The sequence below is a fragment of the Periophthalmus magnuspinnatus genome, chromosome 8 (genome assembly GCF_009829125.3).
Source record: "Periophthalmus magnuspinnatus isolate fPerMag1 chromosome 8, fPerMag1.2.pri, whole genome shotgun sequence".
Lineage (NCBI taxonomy): Eukaryota > Metazoa > Chordata > Actinopteri > Gobiiformes > Gobiidae > Periophthalmus > Periophthalmus magnuspinnatus.
In genome coordinates this window covers 23,236,370-23,254,033 of record NC_047133.1, presented here as the reverse complement: position 1 = coordinate 23,254,033, position 17,664 = coordinate 23,236,370, and the positions used below count along the sequence as shown (strand labels likewise).

General features: G+C 38.5%; 2 protein-coding genes across 3 annotated transcripts; both read right to left on the bottom strand.

Moving 5' to 3' along the window:
• Nucleotides 1-655: 655 nt before the first annotated feature.
• trip10a (thyroid hormone receptor interactor 10a) lies at nt 656-12,746 on the bottom strand. 2 transcript variants are annotated; one of them, XM_033970879.2, is made up of 15 exons: nt 12,387-12,746; nt 8,603-8,718; nt 8,108-8,164; nt 7,481-7,628; nt 6,981-7,043; nt 6,728-6,832; nt 6,515-6,643; nt 6,293-6,439; nt 6,005-6,193; nt 3,858-4,022; nt 3,119-3,228; nt 2,806-2,938; nt 2,550-2,638; nt 2,351-2,484; nt 656-1,823 (listed from the first exon to the last, which is right to left on the bottom strand). In XM_033970879.2, exons 1-15 carry the CDS (start codon nt 12,408-12,410, stop codon nt 1,672-1,674), a joined length of 1,761 nt encoding a protein of 586 aa, XP_033826770.1. In that variant the 5' UTR covers nt 12,411-12,746; the 3' UTR covers nt 656-1,671. The 2 variants fall into 2 exon arrangements, with proteins under 2 accessions (XP_033826770.1, XP_033826771.1); XM_033970880.2 differs by lacking the exon at nt 3,858-4,022 and having other exon boundaries at nt 12,387-12,723.
• A 185-nt stretch (nt 12,747-12,931) lies between these two features.
• icam5 (intercellular adhesion molecule 5) lies at nt 12,932-17,664 on the bottom strand. Its single transcript, XM_033971200.2, has 10 exons — nt 17,412-17,664; nt 16,719-16,979; nt 16,049-16,321; nt 15,296-15,538; nt 14,946-15,200; nt 14,432-14,752; nt 14,112-14,348; nt 13,803-14,030; nt 13,450-13,707; nt 12,932-13,356 (listed from the first exon to the last, which is right to left on the bottom strand). Exons 1-10 carry the CDS (start codon nt 17,461-17,463, stop codon nt 13,190-13,192), a joined length of 2,295 nt encoding a protein of 764 aa, XP_033827091.1. The 5' UTR covers nt 17,464-17,664; the 3' UTR covers nt 12,932-13,189.

The following is a 17,664-nucleotide window of genomic DNA, read 5'->3' as shown; positions in this document are numbered from 1 at the left end:
TGTTGCCCTTTGAAGCTGAAATGCAAATTCAGCTTCAAGAAAATTGTGTTTTTAGGACAAGGTTTTAGCAAAAGGCCTCACGTGAACTCAATGCAACTGAATTAGTAAGGACAATTTGTACTAAACCTGTAATTTTATTTATTACTTATTTATCTTTATTTATACTGGGGAACCCAGTGAGAGCACCTGGACTCTCTTTTTCATGGGTGCCCTGTTTAAAATACAATACAAAAAAACAAAAAACAAAAAAACAAACAAAAAACAAGTCAATATAAAACATTAAAAGCAGGCGTTGGGTGTCTATAAAAAATTGCGTCACCAACAAGTCTAGTTTTCCCTTTCCTTGGAGTGTGTTACATTTTTGTGAAGCAAAACAGCTAAAAGCCTCTTTCCTCATCTCAGGTCTGGTGCGACTAGTCTGTTGTTTTAACCGGAGAGTGTTGGATCTTGTCTGATCTTGGAAGCTAAGCAGGGTTAGGAAATCGTTGGGAATACCAGGTTGGCTCTAGTCTATTGCATACTGCCGTTGAGTCCACAAGCAAGATACTTTGCACCCACCATGCCATAAGTATTAATGTGGTGATTGGTTTCTTAAAGTTGCCTATTGCGTTTTATGTAAAAAGTTAAATTAAATAGATGACATAACTAGCAAATAAAACTTTAAACGTGCTGCACATTTATTAAGCATTGAAAAACACAACAGATCCTGCTATAAATGGTATACAATACAAAATGATAAGGCACTGTAGACATGTGACTAGTTACAGCTGGCTCCAAAAACATAAACCAGGACAGAGCGAAATCCAAACCAAATGGATTAACTGCATTATAGATTTGTCATCTATCTAGACTTCCTTTATACATGATAAAAACTAAGACAAAAGTGGTGTTGTGATCCTTAAATATATTTTACATAAAAACAAGCTCGCACATTTAGCTTCTACTCCCTTTTGTGGCAGCCCAGTATTTGTGCATCTGGGAATAGAAGAGAGAACTAACCACTGAACTTGAGAACTAACAAAAACTTGAGTAATAAATTATTTTCAGAACATTTCTACATATTAGATATTACAGGTTTTATGGGGAAAATCTTGAATAGTGGAGTGATTGTCAGAGATTTAGTGTCTTCTTAATATTTTCATTATAGAAGAGCTGTACACACCTGAATGTCCACACCTCAGCCATTCCTGAAGTGTGCATTATTTTAGGTCCGTGCAAAACAACATGAAGCCAGGGACAGTTTCTAAACAAGCGCAGAGACTGAAGTGAGACCACAGCTGTTAGGGCAGTTATTTGTGAACATGAAAGAGAAAAGAAGATCCTAAATAATATTACTACTAACACTCAACGTAAATATCAGAGCAGCTCTTTTCCCCCTGATTCAGCAGTGGAATAAGTCCCCCTACTGCACTACCAATGCACTTCAATAGTTACCGTCTTACACTGTGTCAAAACCCTGCTGTTGAGAAGTGTTGAATTTTGAAGATAAAAAAAAAATGTCCGCTTGGGTTCCTTAACGTGCATTATCCCACCATCACTGCTTTGCCGCATGTGGCTGCCCTCTTATGAAATTCCTTTTGGCAAAACTCGTAGTCCCAAGCAAAGCACTGTCTTTTGTGATTCACACATTGAGAGGAAATGCAAAGGACTTTTCTACATCCTGTGACCATTTCATTTGAATAGAGTGATTGTGGCGTAGGAAGTCGGAATGTAACCTTCGTCGCCATTATTTCTGCGAACTCGAGTCCAACCGTCACCTTTGTCCCCCTCGACCACCTCTAGCTCCTCGCCCTCCTGCATCGAGATGGTCCCTTCACTGGCACCTGAACGAATAAAATTACTCACATTTCAATATACTTTATCATGCAAATGATGATAAACTGCCAAAGCTTAAACTGTAGAAGTTTATCGTCATTCGTTTACTTTGTTTACACCATGTTATAAAAGCCAAGACAAGTGGCTTTGTGCTATGTTTTGAAGACAGAACAAGCGCCCGTATCTCTCAGAACAGACTTAAGTTAATTGCTACGCGTGTTGTAATAGATTGTAGCAATAATTGTAAATCACAACAAAATGAATTATACAGCCCTATTACATTATAAATTCTTATTAGGAGAGAAGACAATAGATTTGAACAAGTCTGGATGTAGGACAAAGAGTAGAGCTATATTTAAACACTGGCCTTTTCCTGTTTTGTGTTGGCTGCAGCTCTGAACAGAATATTCTGCTCATCTCTAGGGGCTGAGATAAAGTTTAGATGAAACTCAGCTGCCATAAAAACAATTAGTCTAACATTACTCTCTCTCTCTACACATAATTCATATTCAGATAAATGAGTCTCCTGGCATACCGGGGAAGTTGTACATCGCAATGCATGTCCCAATAGGAGCCGCAAGCTCTTCATCCTCAAAGTCATCGTCAAACTCTGCGTAAATGGCCTGGGAGGTGTCAGGAGTGCTCTCATCAGAATGAGCCCCGTCAGGACTGAGGGAAAACACAAGCGTCAATAACATCTCCACTGATTAAACTCCAATTACTGTTAAGCTCACCTGTTTATGTCATGTGACCCATTGTTGTTCAATGCATGTGTTCTGTAGCGGAGGATATCGCCACGACCCCCTGCCTCAGTGAGCCAAGTCTATAGATGAAAAAAAAACAAACAGAAGACAACCCAGTGAAATAAGGGAGAAAATAGACAGTATACACAGTTTATGCTAAAGTAAGTTTGTAATGATTGAAATCTGTGTTGATGTTGATGAAATAATTACGTATCTCTTCGCAGTGAACAACAGAGGTCAGGATTACCTCGTACTTATTGAGCTCTGCCCTTAGCCGCTCTATGTTCTGAGTCGTCTGAGTTATTTGGGATGCGAGGCTGGCGGGGTCTCCCATCTGAGGGTTTTTTTCATAAACATCCTTCATCTTGCCCAAAGCTTCACTGAGGAAATAGGAAAAGGAAAGTGACTTTGAGTGGAGCAAGTTCGTGTGGGGCTCGGGGAGTGTAAACAAATCACAAACATGAGCTCTGTGCTCCATGAATATTACATCTCTCTCCCTCCAGAGCAGATCTAACAGACATGCTTATTAATACGCAATAGGAAAATAAATTGACATGCACCTCTGATCTACTTCCTTTTGCAACTCTTTAACAATCTCATCTCGTTTGTGTTGCAGCCTCTTCCTGCGCTGCTCAGGGGGCAGGTGGGTGAAGTCCTCTGTGACTGTGGGCTGTAAGGACACAGAGCACTGTTTACACAGACAGTAGGACAAGGTTCAGTAACCATGGTGACCAACAATAACTCAAACACCAGTGAATCTTGGTCCAGTTCAATGGACGTTTTTACAGTTGATTTTTATACATTTTAATCTTACATAGTTGCATTGAACTGCACTTAAATTCACCCCCAGAACATAACCAAAAAAAAAAACACCCAGAAAAGTGTCAAAACATGAATACCAAATACTGAATAGCCTAGGCTAAAAGAAAAGCCTGGGTGTACCCTTTACAACCACTAGGTGGCCAACTTACCATTGCATTGATACAAGGTGCTTGCAATGGCACAGTAGTGCTATTATTTGCATTCAAATGTAAGCCTTGCAATGAAAAGTTGACCACTTTACCACCATAATAACCCCCACAGTGGCATAGAGGTTAACTTTACCATGATCCTCTCGGGAGTAAACTTCTGCAGGAAAAACAAACAGCATGCTATACATAATCCCAATATTTATAGTTTCATCATATTTTCTTTTTCAGATAAAATTTGGAAAAAATGTATTGTGGCTGAAGCAGTAAAACATGAACATAGACCCGCAGATGATGGTATCCAACAAGTTACTGGTGCCTGGTAACTCACCGATCTCCTGAGGGTCCTGAAGGATGAGATTCGGGGTTTGACTGTCTTATTGATCTCCTTCAAACAGTATGACAGAGTGTCCCGGCCAAACTTGGGGGACGGGGGTCCATTAGCAGGCGAAGGGGCGGGGGGTGAGGAGAACGGTGGGAACGAGGAGGGAGTAAGCTGGGGCGCAATGAGACCAAGATCACCCGCCACCGAGCGTTAGAGTTTGAGTGGGGGTTATAGGTGGAGGGCGGGGAGAGAAGAGGGGCAGACAGAGAAGAACAAAATGTGACAAGGGAAAGAAAAAGACACCATCAACACCATGAAGCCAGAAAGACAACACTGAAGCAAACCCAAAGCAAAACAGCAAACCAACAGTAACATAGCAAGCGTCCCACAGCACCCCTACACCAGTGATACCAGCAGGACAATATAAACTGCCAAATGTAATCAAGTAAGGACTTTTTTTTAATTATTATTATACATTTTAACTGTACCATTTTACTACACCACTAGTGGCCTTTAAATCTCGATTTAATAGTGATTAATAGTAGCAATATTCGCACTTTTGGCTTTAAATGTTCAACATAGTTCGATATGTTGGTTCGTCTGACCATCTAAATAATGCAAAGATATTTACCTTTATTATTTGAACACTTCAGTGTAAAGAGGACACTGCAAATGTAACTACACAGCACTCGTATGGGTTTTCCATGAAATAAGATTATAGATAACTTGAAATTGGTGTCGACATCGTGCATGTAAAAACTTATCGGTCGATCTCTAGTAATTATAGTAATTAGAGATATGACCATATCTTTACCATGCTTTTTTATTGGTCATTTTTTTGTATCGGCACTAATATTATGGGAGTGTTCTCAAGCAAAGTTTCAAACCTGCTTATACACTCACGCTCTGACCTATATAGCTATAATAAGAAACCATACATCACTGGAGCTGAGCATACAACAGTGAATCTTGTATGTACACATTTTGTAGCTATAGTTCATAAATTGGTCTTCAAGAAAACAACTTCTTCCAAGCTGATTTATTTGGTGTATGTGTTAACCAGTATAATGTTGTGAGCTATAGAATAAACTGCAAATGTTAACTTTTGCTGAAAAGTCTACAAGACTATAATAGATGGGCTGTGTGCAAACTTGAGGAGTACCATTATTGCGTAAACACTTGAGAAATGTGCCACTTTGCTCAGAGTTATAGACTTTAAGTAGACAAGAGTCACTGAAATGGGAATGTTTATGGGCCAGGCATAAACCAAAAGCCCATTCAAGTCAGTTTGGTCAGTTTCCTATTCATACGACTGCAGGCCTAATTGGGAGAGCATGACTGATAACACAGAGCAGTGTGCCACACACATACACACAACAGTGTAAGGAGACTATGGCCAAAGACAGACAGAAAAGAGCCATTGAACAAACACTGCAGGAAATGAAGAAGGGTCCTCCAGTGGGGTTGTAGAGGGGACTCTAAAGAAGATTAGTGATCAGCAACTACTGTTTCAATATATATTGTCTTATTCAGACACCTCAGATACAGAAATGTGTTTACCATTAAAAGTTTTGAAGCAAAAATAACAAGAGAATCCAAGTTAGTTTGTATCCAGTTTTTGTGACCGGCCAAACCTTTGTCACCCTGATTTTTGTACAAAGATTTGATTGTGATACAGGACATAGTGCTAGTTAGTTCTAGGTGGGATAATAGGAGCAGTGTGTTTGGGATAGCTGTCGAGGAAAACAGTGTTGTTTAGGCGCATGCTGATGAAAGCACCAGCACAGCAGAATGTAGCCTGCTCAGTGACCTACTGGAAACCACAGTAGGAGAGAGGGAGGTGGGGCAGTCTATTCATCCACAGAGGACAGAGCCATGCAAAGAACCTGCTTCTCTACATCAGAGGGAACATGCTACAAGCTTTGTTATGGTGAACTGTAGAGGGCTGTGTCTGTGCTGTGAGTGTGTAGCACACAAGTCCATCAAGAGTGCTCTCAAACAAGAATCTCACACTTCATATTTTGCAATCGCATGCTTATCTGCCCAACTAACGAAAGTAAATTTGTGCTTATAGAAAAAAAAACCTGTAACTTATTGAATTAAACCGTTACTTTCCACTATAATAGGTATCTTGTTTGTTTATCTGGATTTACCTTACTCTTTTTGTTGAAAAGCCAAAAGTTTTTGCCCCGGTTCTTGCCCAGCAGGTCCATGGGGCCTTTTGGGGTGCTCAGACTGGTGTCGGAGGATGCCCTGTTAATGCCTTGGCTGAAGTCCTCAAAGTCGAGATCTCCTGGACGCTCAAAGCCAGACTTGTTCTGCTCTATTAAAACCATGGAGTCCTGCAGTGACATCAGGGCCGATATCACAAATCAAGATTTAAAAGAATGCACTGGAACAAATGGCCTATATGTCCAAGTGTATTTTTGTGGCCAACTCACATTCCTCTCATTAACACTAGTGCCAGCTTTAGTAATGCCTTCAAGGCACTTGCCAATGATAGGCATCACGTGTTTTTCTGTGTCAGAAAACAAGTTGTATCCTTGTGCTAGCCTTCTTACTCGCCTCTCATCCAGGTCTTGCAATTTCTGGAGAAATAAAAACACAGCATACACTTATTATATGCTTATCAGTGAATCATAGTTTGTGGAAAGATTACTTACATTAAATATTAGTGGCATATCACTAAAATAAAAGTGCTGTTGTTCCTTGTTGTACTTTTGGAGCTGAGCAGCATAATCATTCTTACATTCTTCTGCAACATGTGCTCTCATATGAGCCTGTTGCTTGGCCTGGGAAAACATATTGACATAAAACAATTACCAGATGCATTTGTACAAACAGAAAAATGATATGTAATGTTGATGAAACCTTACTTTTTCAACATCTGCCTTCGTGGCATTTATATCCTGGTCTGTCTTTTCTGCATATTGAGCGGCACGCTCTGCTTCTCGCCATTCCCTCTCAAAGCGTTTTTTACTCTGTGAATTTAAGAATGTGTGCAAATGGCTTCATGGCCAGTTTCAGTTTCATGGTCTGCTTAACATTTCATTAATGTAGCAATTAATAAATGTTATGATGGATAATAAATATTGACTTAAATCAAATTAAAATAGTTTCTAAACTTACACTATCGAGCTGCTTGTAAGTGCTTTCCAAATTCTGTTGGGCTTTCTTGGCCTCCATAAGATACTGCAGACATTCATAAAAATAGACAGAGTGAGAGGAGGAGGAGGGTCAGATGACAGGGAGACACGCAGCTATGTGTAGGGGGAGACATAGAATAAACAATGACCTCCAAAAGCCACACAATATAACAGGCCAGAAAACAAATACCAGAGTGTCTGTCTGAGACATCACGTCTGTACACAGCTGCATGCTTCAGCAGCCCAATCACAATGTCAAAACATTTCCAATATATAAAAAGGCAAGGTCCATCTCCCTAAGGGACAGATCTCTTCCTGTTTCAACACTTCTTTTACCGTGTCATTCTGGATTTGGGGCTTTGGTTGAAACATACTTAAAAGGCAATTGTGTGGTTCAATACTACATTTATTTACCCAGGTATTATGTTCAAAGGACTACAGCACTGTACATTAAATGATATTATGAGAAGCTCTGAAGCATACCGTCTTCCTTTCCTGCTTCACTTCTTGCAGGTACTTTGTGAGATCGATGCATATGTTCATCATCATGTTCTCAGCGATCAGCTCCCTCTGGCCTGCATAGTCATTCATCTCGTTCAGGATGTCCAGGAAGGCCTGGTAGCTGGACAGCCTGTGGTTTAAGGGGAGGAGAGAGGAAAGGGTGGGGAATAAAGGGACAAGGCGACAGGGGTCAACTGATAAGATGAGAAATGTCTGTACTCAAAGACAAGCCTACAGTGGGCTGTATCAGGATAGACACTTCCTTATTTATTACTGCACTATTCTGGGAACAACTGATATTATCTTTCATTATTCAACCTATTTCAACTGCTTCTGTAATTACATCTAAGATAATGATTGTGGAGGATAAAATACTGTATTTCTGAAAGTAGTACTGGCTTTTCCAGACAGAGCAAACAATATGACAGAATCTACTTCCATGTAGTGTAGGAAACCTGAGAAAACTAACCCTATAATAAATAAGCAATTGGGCCCTTTAATACTGATTTTCAATAGTTCTCCTTTGCAGGTTTATTAAACAATGAGTAAACTTTCTCTCACTTGTGTTAAAAGAGCACTATAGCTGTGGTGGCAAACATCATGACTCACCTGCAGTCTGGTTCATCTTTGCTGCTTCTTTTCACATTGTATTTCTTTGAAAGGTTTCTGTTGGTGATAAAATACATTCAAGTTTGTGGATTTAACAGAATGACACATGAGAGAAATTAAGACACAATACAACTATAAATCCACTATAAAAACAGCCTCTTTTCTCTTATTGGTCCTCCTTGCTGTTCTTCTAACCACTTCCTGTCTATCATGTGCCAGTCTGCTCCCACTTCCTCTGCTCTCCAGGCCCGACTCAGCGCAAGAGCACAGCAGATGTGGGCTTGGGAGGGGGCGAGCAAGGATAGGGACAACAGGGGGGAGAGAAAGAGGACTGCAGCTGGAGAAAGAGTCTAGTGTTTCAGACAAGTTTGATTCTGTCCCAACGCGGTCACAAGACGGAGCAAACATTTAATAAACAGTGTTATAATACACACTACTGATATCACAAGTGAACACACAAGAATCTGAGGCCTGGGCAGCGGAGGGGAGGCATACCTCAGTTGTTTGGCATAGTTTTGCTCAATCTCGGTTCTTTCCTTCACAAATTTGACATATTTCTCCACCAGATCCAGGCCTGACTGTGTGTGCTTCTCAATGATCTCGTATTGGTCCTGGGGAAGACAAAAAGGCACATGAAACAAATAAGGAAAAGACATTACACTGCAGGATGGAGACGGAGCATGTGCCAACTCTTAACTGTGAGGTGGCTCTGGTCAAATAAAGGTCACACATCTGTGCCCTCCATATGTTTTGATAAAGATCCAGTTTTTCATCTGCAAACACAGCAATATTTAGCCAAGCAAAGACGTCCTCCAAGGAAACGCTAGGCTGTAATGTATCCCAGTCAAGAATTAAGCCTGTTACAACTCACAACAATTACAATATCATTCAATATCTGATAGAAAGAACAATATGAACTGGAATATTGTGTTAGTGACATAAACATTTTTAAATATGATCATTTATCATGATATATCACACTTGTTATTGTGACAAGTAAGAATATACTGAACAATATCACACATTACATACATATAAACATGGTAAACAGTACTTTGTCCTTCTGTATATGTCTATTTAAATGTTTTATTACTACTTGATATAATGCACTCCTTTCAGGCATATGAATTGATTCAGAAAAAGGGAGTAGGAGCACTAAGATATAGTGTACATTAGAAGTATAATGCCAAATTCAGCACTAAACTGACATATTGGGGAACACTGGAATCATATTATACAGACTACACACTATTGTCACTGTATTGTACAAACAAAAAGTAAATTTTAGCTTAATCACACATCATCTATGATATTTCAGTTGTATACTAATGTTTTTTTATGGTTTAGAAAAAAGATTTAGGCTCACACAGAAATCTACAATAAACCTGATCTGGAGGCTCATTGCTCTACACTGTTGCTCCAGTCTGTCTTATTGGCCTTTGTATTTAAAGGGGGATTCCTGACAGGTTGGGCCTTGCTCTTCATACCCTTATCCTGCCTTCAGGTGAAACAAAAGACCAGATGAATGAAGTCTAATTACAGAACACAGATCTGGGCAGGCCTGGGGTCTGCTATCTATCACTACAATCACACAAAGAACAAAGAGCAATACTGGGAGCGTCATTAATAAAGCAAAAAGTTAAAAAGCAGTAATTTACAAAGGCACATTTGTTTATTGTTGTTATTTCTATTTGTTTTAAGATTCTAGAGAAAAGTATGTTACACTTTTCTCTAGAATCTTAAAACAAATAGACATATACATCATATACATCAGGATTTTGAGAAGTTGGCTTGAATGAACCACTTAACCTCAGTCTGTCTGTTCAAGAAGGAACAAAAACTCTTGATGGTTGAATCAGCAATAATCCAGACTAAAATCAAAACAAAATCTATCACAACACAGGCAGGTCAGGTGGTTATTTTAAGGTTATTTTAATACTGATATTTTTGCATGCAGCTATTTGCATTTTAGATCCTGGGGTTTGGATTGGTCAGCAAACATCACTTGACACAAGGGGAGGCAGCCACTGCAAACTCTACATCAAATATTTACACTGAAAAAAGTCTTCAGCCGCTGTGCCCAATCTTAAACAATCAGAGCCAATCATGATAGAGTCTGTGTGTGTGGTGATTGAAAAATCAAACAACCCTAAGGGCAGCCATCACAACAGAGCCCGTGCACATTATCTGTTTACAAATTTACAGTCTAGAGGAAGCATTAATAACTTATGTCCCATGTGACTATCCTTACAGCCTCATTAGTCAAGTGTTTTCCTCATTGTTTCATGTTCATGTTGTTTTTTTAAGTAAGAAATATTTCGTTCATCCCTTATTCAATCATGCAAACTTTTAACAAGCAGGCTGAACAGCAAAATGTTGATTAGGGATCAGTTCAGATTGAAAAAAATAAAACACTGTCTCATGATAATTATACATACTGTGAAATATAATTTAAGTGAGACCTGAACATGCTCCCCTAGTTAACACGTAGTGCACTGACCATCATCTTTATGTAATAATTAACCAAGATGTAGCTCATTCAAAAGTTACTCCTGCAGTGTAAGAATATCTTGAACCTAAACATCTTGAGAGCCTGGTTTCATTTAGCCCACTGTTTCCAGTAATCTCACAGACAAAACTGCTTTCACGCAACCAGAACATAACTTCAAAAGGAGTCACCGTATAAGTCGGGTCCACAAGGTTGGCAGATATTTCAGTTCTGAGTCACTACGAAGCCACACCAGTAGCACGCTCTCTCTCTTTCACTATTACAAGCTAATGCAGAGAGCTTAAAATAGACTTTGGATTAACAATAATCAAGGAGGCAGATGCCACAGAGTTGAGTTGGCCAAAGGGAGAATATTTGTAGACAAATAACAACATGTAATTAATGACACTATAAAGTGTCTCGTATGCAAGAATATTCAGGTTAGACAGTGACAAAAAACTACACAAAAGCAATCATAAACTGGGCTGTGGTTTTAAACCAGTACAACAACCACAGTGGAAGATCTAAGGATTGTAAAATGCCTGACGACAATGTTATGAGGTGATACGTGTAGCACTGACTCTATCAAAGTAGGGCAAAACTAATTAGGCTTTGCACCATCAGTGTGTAGGATGGAAAGGGGACAGGGAAGGGGCCCAGGGGGGAAAGTTTGTAATGAGGCCACAACCTCCCTGTCCTCATCTTGCATTGCTCCAATTTACATATCCAGGGTGTTCCGAGAATGTCTGCTGCCAGCGTGTGAGCTTATTGCTGTGGTTAAGTGGCATAAGTGGCGCCGGGCATCAAGGTAAAAAGGATTACAAGGTTTTGTGGCAGTTGTAAACATAGCTAGACGTAATGGTGTACAGACTGTATGCAGAACTTTCTCTGGTGTCTAAAGTCAACTAGATGAAACAAATTACATTTATTAAAAAGGAGCCATCACCACTGTTATTAACATTCCCAGCAAAATGTAACTTAACCTGTTAATGGTTAATGAAGGCAAATTCCATCAAACCTGAAATTAAAGTCATCTGCATAGCCTAAAGACAAGTAGCACAGACTGCAGGAGTAAAATGACCTTGTTCAAATGAAGTATATAACATAAATCAATGGGTTTTTTTTTGGGGGGGGGTTCCACAGTTTTGCTTTAATGCTGCAGTGAAAGGGCCTACATTAAACTTTCATTGGTATCAAACTAGGACCAAACACTCAGGCCTACACAAACAACTGAATATCCATTTTTCCCATAAACTAGGCTGATAGGTGGCTATTTACACTAGAAAATATCTTTAATAATGATAAAGTTTTTTTTTTCCAAGAAACCTCAGAATAGGTTACTCTAGATCTGCGATTTTGTATGTATTTCTTGCACAAAACAATACTTTCTTTGTGCATCAGTGACAGTGTTGTTGACAAATGGATAGATCAGATTCATCTCTATGGAAGCAAGGTGCGTCTGAGTGTAAACAATGAAGCATCCCATAAGACACCTACGTAAGCTTTTAACCTGTTAAATGTCTGTGTGTGTCGCCTACAGCCTCGTGGTTATGGCTCAGGCTGTACTGGCCAACATTACGCACAACTACAAATACACTTGGTGGTTCGCATTTAAACGTGGGCTATTCAAGTGTCGGGTTTCCAGCTCAAAAACTTCATCCCGTTATGCAACATGTAGCCAAGAAGGTGAGATGAGACGAAAAGAGCGAGATCTAACATGCACGCACGGTTAAGCGCACAGATCACAGCCTAATTACGCACCAACTATGACAAAAACATGGTCGGACTTACCCAAAGCTCCGTGCCCCAGTCCATGTTCAGCTCCTGGGCCAAGCTGAGCGGCGGTCTCGGCTACAAAGAAGTTATCCAAAGTTATCCCAGAGAGAAGAGGGAGAAGAGGGAGAAGAGGGAGCGAGTTCTCGGCCCTGTCAAGTAATCCGAGGAGCTAAATCCTTCTCCAAAACATGCACGGCCACTGCGGTTTAACAACGAAAGAAAAGTGTCATTTTAATTAACTGATTAGCTCAGACTGGTAGTCGTTAGTTTAGTCTGGTCAAGTATTTTTCATAGCGAAGGAAAGAGGGATAAACTAGCTTTCATATCCGCGTCACTCTCAAATCCTAATTCTTAAAGGGCCAGCTGCACGACACTGGCTGCGCGCGGTGATTCATGACCTACTGTAGTAACAATATTTAGCCTACCGGCTCTTAAGGTGTTAATCCATAGTTTAGATCTGGCGTGGACGTGTGTGAAAAGTTTATATTGTGTATTAAGAATTAAATCATTGAATAAAAGCTTCAATTAAGCCAGGAGAAAATTACGCACGACATTCTTTATTATTACTAAAGCCTTTGCGCACTGTACAAAAATGGAATTAGAGTCACAATCTTGCATGACTTTAAAAGGACATGTAACCCAATATACAAAGTATAAACAAAGCAGTAGGACAAACATTCAGTAGGTCTACTTTCAAAATAAAATAACAAAACAAAAGAAAGGATTCGATCAACTCCACCAAAACTCCAAAACTGATAGCCCAAATCTACATAACTACAAAAATTGCTTTAATTATTTAATAAATAAATAGTCTAGTCCTAAATCACACTTGACCTTGAAGTCAATGGTACACTATCAGATAGGCCTATAACATCATAATGCCCAGACGTCTTCTTGTGTTTGAGGTACATCAGAACCGAGACAAATATGACAAGGACGAGGAAAAGTAATACAACAATTACAATTATATCAATATGTGGTTTGCCTGCAAAGAAAGAAATAGAAAGTTAGAAAATGTGCACACTATGGCCAAACTACTGTAATCTTTAATAAGTTCAGCTGTGCGTAATAATAATACCTTTTATATGCAATGTTACGGTTTTTGTCGCGCTCCCAACTTCATTCGTGGCTCTGCAGATGTAAAGACCCGCGTTAGTGGACGTGGCTTCTGTAATGGAAAGGCGCTCCCTGGTGGTTTCATTCACGTTTGCAGCAACAGGGTATTCCCAGTGAAGTTTAGGGAGTGGGTTCCCATTTGCACTGCAGTTCAGGGTAAAGTTTTCCCCCGTGTTTATTTCTCGAGTGTCACTTTCTGATAAACTTGGGGCATCTATATCTATATATAAAAAAAAGGAATAATAATTACATTTTTTAAAAGTGCATCACATTTATAGGCTTATTTCGTATTGCATTCGGGTGTTTTCAACGTACATAAAACATTGATGCTCAAAGTATAGTTGGTCTGTCCATGTTTGTTGGTTGCTACTATTACATATTGTCCACTGTCAGATCTTTTACGCAGCTTTGAAAAATCCACCTGCTTTTCATCCTTGAACCACACAGACGTGGGCTTTGGGACTCCTTCTGGTTTACATTTTGATTCAAATTGATCATTTTCTGTAACGTTATAGTGGGTGTCACAAAGAAAGAAAGGTCTGTCTGTGAAAAAATAAATACAATTAAAATAAAGTAATGAGGTAAAGGTATAACATTTTGTATAATAGTACAAATTAGACTTACATTCAACAGTGATGTTAACAGTAGTGCTGGTGTTGCCAATGCTGTTCTTAAATTCAACCGTGTATGTTCCTGAATCTTTTTTTGTTAGAGGCTTGGTAGAATTGACCGGTTTGTCATTATAGTACCAGCAAGTATCAGGTTCAGGATTTCCAATGGCTATACACGGCACGTTATCCAACTTGAACTCATCTTCTTTACCAGCATGATTGGTTACACAATCTTGGATAATAGGTTTATCTAAAATACAAAATAAACAAACAGAATACTTATTGTTGTCATTGTTGTTATATTAATTCACATGGATAAAATATAAAGCATACACTGGACATTGGCGGTATAAGGTGCTGACACAACTTTTGGGTTTTGTCCTTGTTGTCCTAGAAGTAGCTCCGTCTCACATGTAAAGTTTGCCTTGTTGTGCTCTTTCTTAAGATCCAGGGTCAAAGTTGAGGTTTTATTTTGTGGTTCTGCCTTGGATTCATTGAATGTTTCTGTCAAGAGGAGTTTGTCATCCTGGTACCAATTTACTTGGAGTTTCCCAGCAAGAGCTACATTTAAAATTTCACATTGCAAGTTGTGTTGTTGGCCCTCTACTAACTGGTGGTTGCCATCTGGAAAGACATGCACCTTGTCTGGATTTTCTGCAAAATCAAGCACAATATTTCATTTTTCATTGAAATGATTTCCTACGATCCAGAATACACACATCTGCAATACTTTATCTCTCTGTATAAAAAAATATAAAGGGAGATATCATTCTGAACTTGCCAGGGAATTGGGCAAAACCAGATATAAAAATGTATACTGTTACTATACTTAACTATTTGTACTTACTGTAAATGATGATATTCAATATTTTAGAAAGCTGTTTTCCATCATTTAAATTTACAAAGCATCTCGCTGAAATCATCCATTGATCCACTTTCTTTATCGTCCACTCCAAAATAGTCACGTTCTCTGTTCGGCTAATGCCCCCAAGAGAAGCCTCCCAGCCCATACCATCGTGAGCTACTGTTGTGGTGCAGATGGCTGAAGCTGGTCCACCATATTGCAAAACTAATTCATTTGGTGTTATTTTCACTGGATACTCTGTAATAGTAGTAAAACAACAACAACATATGAATTGATAAACAAAATACATGCACGAATGGTTAGGATGCACATGTATAAAATGAAATGCTTACCTGGCACGACAAATGTCTGTATATCAAAACCAATATCATTAGATGCGTTACAGGAATAATTTGTCTTCTCATTTACTTGTGTAATATATAGATAAGTTGTGTTTGCAATAATCAAATCATTCTTGAGCCAAGTGTAGTCAGGAGGAGGGTTGCCCATAGCATCACACATCAATGTGATACTTTCATTGCCACTGAAATGACTATAGCTTATATCTATAGTTTTATTTTCAAATTTTGGGGCATCTGTAGACACAATAATAAAAGTTATATGTTAATAAGGAGAGCTTTTCAAACTTTTCACAGTTGAAGGTGCAGGTACAGAAACTGTGTGATGGAGAGTCTGCCAACAGCTTGTCTCCTTGGAGATGTTATTGCGTTGATATGGAGATAGACAAAAACAAGTTTGATAGTATTTTCTGACCAATGCAGTATATCTCCATGGAGACAAAACATACCAGCAAAAAGGTTTCATAGAGCACCTTTAAATAATTGGCTTTAAAATTAGAAACATAAATGGATTAAATGTAAAAAAAAAAAAAAAAAAAAAAAAAAAAAAAAAAAAAAAAGTACTTTTAGAGGGAATAGTCAGTAGTCAGTAATTAAATTAATAATCTGACCAACACTGATCATAACTACAGGACACAAAACCTATATTTTAAATTCTATATTTTAAATACCACTAGAACACAAGAATAAGTTCAAAAGATGTATTGAATTTATGGTAGGATCAATGTATTGTTAAGTCTTACTCACATTGTACAGATAAACTCCATGTCTTATTTAAAATATGATCTGTTCCGGATGGGCTCAGGTGTGACCATGTTTCACAGAGAAAGGTGGCTCCATCATGTGCTCTGCTTATATTCCACGTCAGGTGATCCTTTGTAGAAGATTCTGGCTCTATTATTTGGCCATCTTTAAACCATGTATAGGTGAAGTTTTCAACTGTAGCAACATCAGGGATATCACATATGAAGGTATGCTCATAATTTTCTTGTATCTTGTAATCTTTGTTTTCAATCACGTCTGTCAAAATAAAATTCAGATATTAGTTTTAATAAGTACTGATTTGAATATATATATATATATATATATATATATATATATATATATATATATATATATATATATATATATATATTTATATATATTTTTTTTTTTGTTCATTTTACTCAATCAAAAGCTTAGCATAGCGCAATCCTTAAATTAAATACTTAAGTAGAAGTATTTATTTTAAAGGAAAGGGGTTGTTTTTTTTTTGTTTTTTTTTTTTTTTACAAAACAAATATGCCTGAACCACATTTATGAACAATTAATTAATTAGCATAACTGCCACTACAAATATCAAAGTATTGAAAAAAGTATGCAATAAGACCAATCCTAAAAGTATATTCCCACATATATGAGTTTGTGTCTTACTTACTGTACACTGTCAGTTGAAGGTATTCGCTGCATTCATAGGTGTCATTCACTTTAACTGTGCACATGGCTGTTGTATTCCAGTCAATGTGTGGTATTGACAGCTCACTGTGTGAAGTCAAGTTGCTGCCTGTTGTTTCATTGTCGTTATATCTCCAATACACACCCTGATGGAGTGTAGTGGTGCAATTGACAGAAATCTTGTCACCAACTTCTCTAATAAGATAAGGAGGCTCCAAAACCAGAGGACACGCAGTGGACACACCTGTGTAAACATGATTACATGAGTCAGGATGAAGTAAAACGCTGCTATTTGGCAAAACAAACCTGTATTACCAAATAAAATCCTTAAAAAAAATTAAAGAACAATTACACTACAAGTAAGGCAGACTGTGGCATAAAGTAAAAACCTTTCCAGTGCACTTTGGACTAGCTCTATGATTGGGTTACACCAGGGAGGGCATCTGGCTTTAAGTATTTCAAATCAGATTAAGTATTTCAAATCAGATTAAGTAGGAGCAAAGCCCATTCCTTTTTCTTTTATCTCATTAAAGATATTGGTGGTTAGATAGTAATGAAAGTCAGTTTGAAAAGACACAATTTCAAATACCACTATGTTGCTTGTGTATTAACATGTAACGAGACATTTCTAAATGTTCACCATTTTCACAAAAAGCACATATTTCGAGGTACTTACCCAACAGTGCAGTCAGAAGCAGAAGGGGGGCGCACATAGTTTGAAACAGCATCTCGGTCCACCATGAGGTCGTGAGATGGGCAGAGGTGAGTGCCAGGGTTCAGGATGCAAATTGGGGCGCCACGTTTAATAATTATAATAATAGTCCACACTCAGAGCTGGTCTTGATGGTACTGACCTGGGCTTTTGTGAGGTGAAAGGTTTTGGAGGGAAAGCTAATTGTATATAAAGGGAAACTCTACGCCCAGTGAAC

Bases quoted from the DNA above. Each gene is read 5' to 3' on its own strand.
- trip10a (XM_033970879.2), bottom strand. From the start codon at position 12,410: ATGGACTGGGGCACGGAGCTTTGG. The intron at 7,044-7,480 runs GTATGCTTCAGA...GAATGTCTGCAG, and splicing joins TGAAGCAGGAAAGGAAGACG to TATCTTATGGAGGCCAAGAA. The intron at 2,639-2,805 runs GTAATCCTGACC...TTTCATCTATAG, and splicing joins CAGAGCTCAATAAGTACGAG to ACTTGGCTCACTGAGGCAGG.
- icam5 (XM_033971200.2), bottom strand. From the start codon at position 17,463: ATGCTGTTTCAAACTATGTGCGCCCCCCTTCTGCTTCTGACTGCACTG. The intron at 16,322-16,718 runs GTAAGTAAGACA...TTATTTTGACAG, and splicing joins CCTTCAACTGACAGTGTACA to ACGTGATTGAAAACAAAGAT. The intron at 13,708-13,802 runs GTACGTTGAAAA...TTTTATATATAG, and splicing joins TTTGAGCATCAATGTTTTAT to ATATAGATGCCCCAAGTTTA.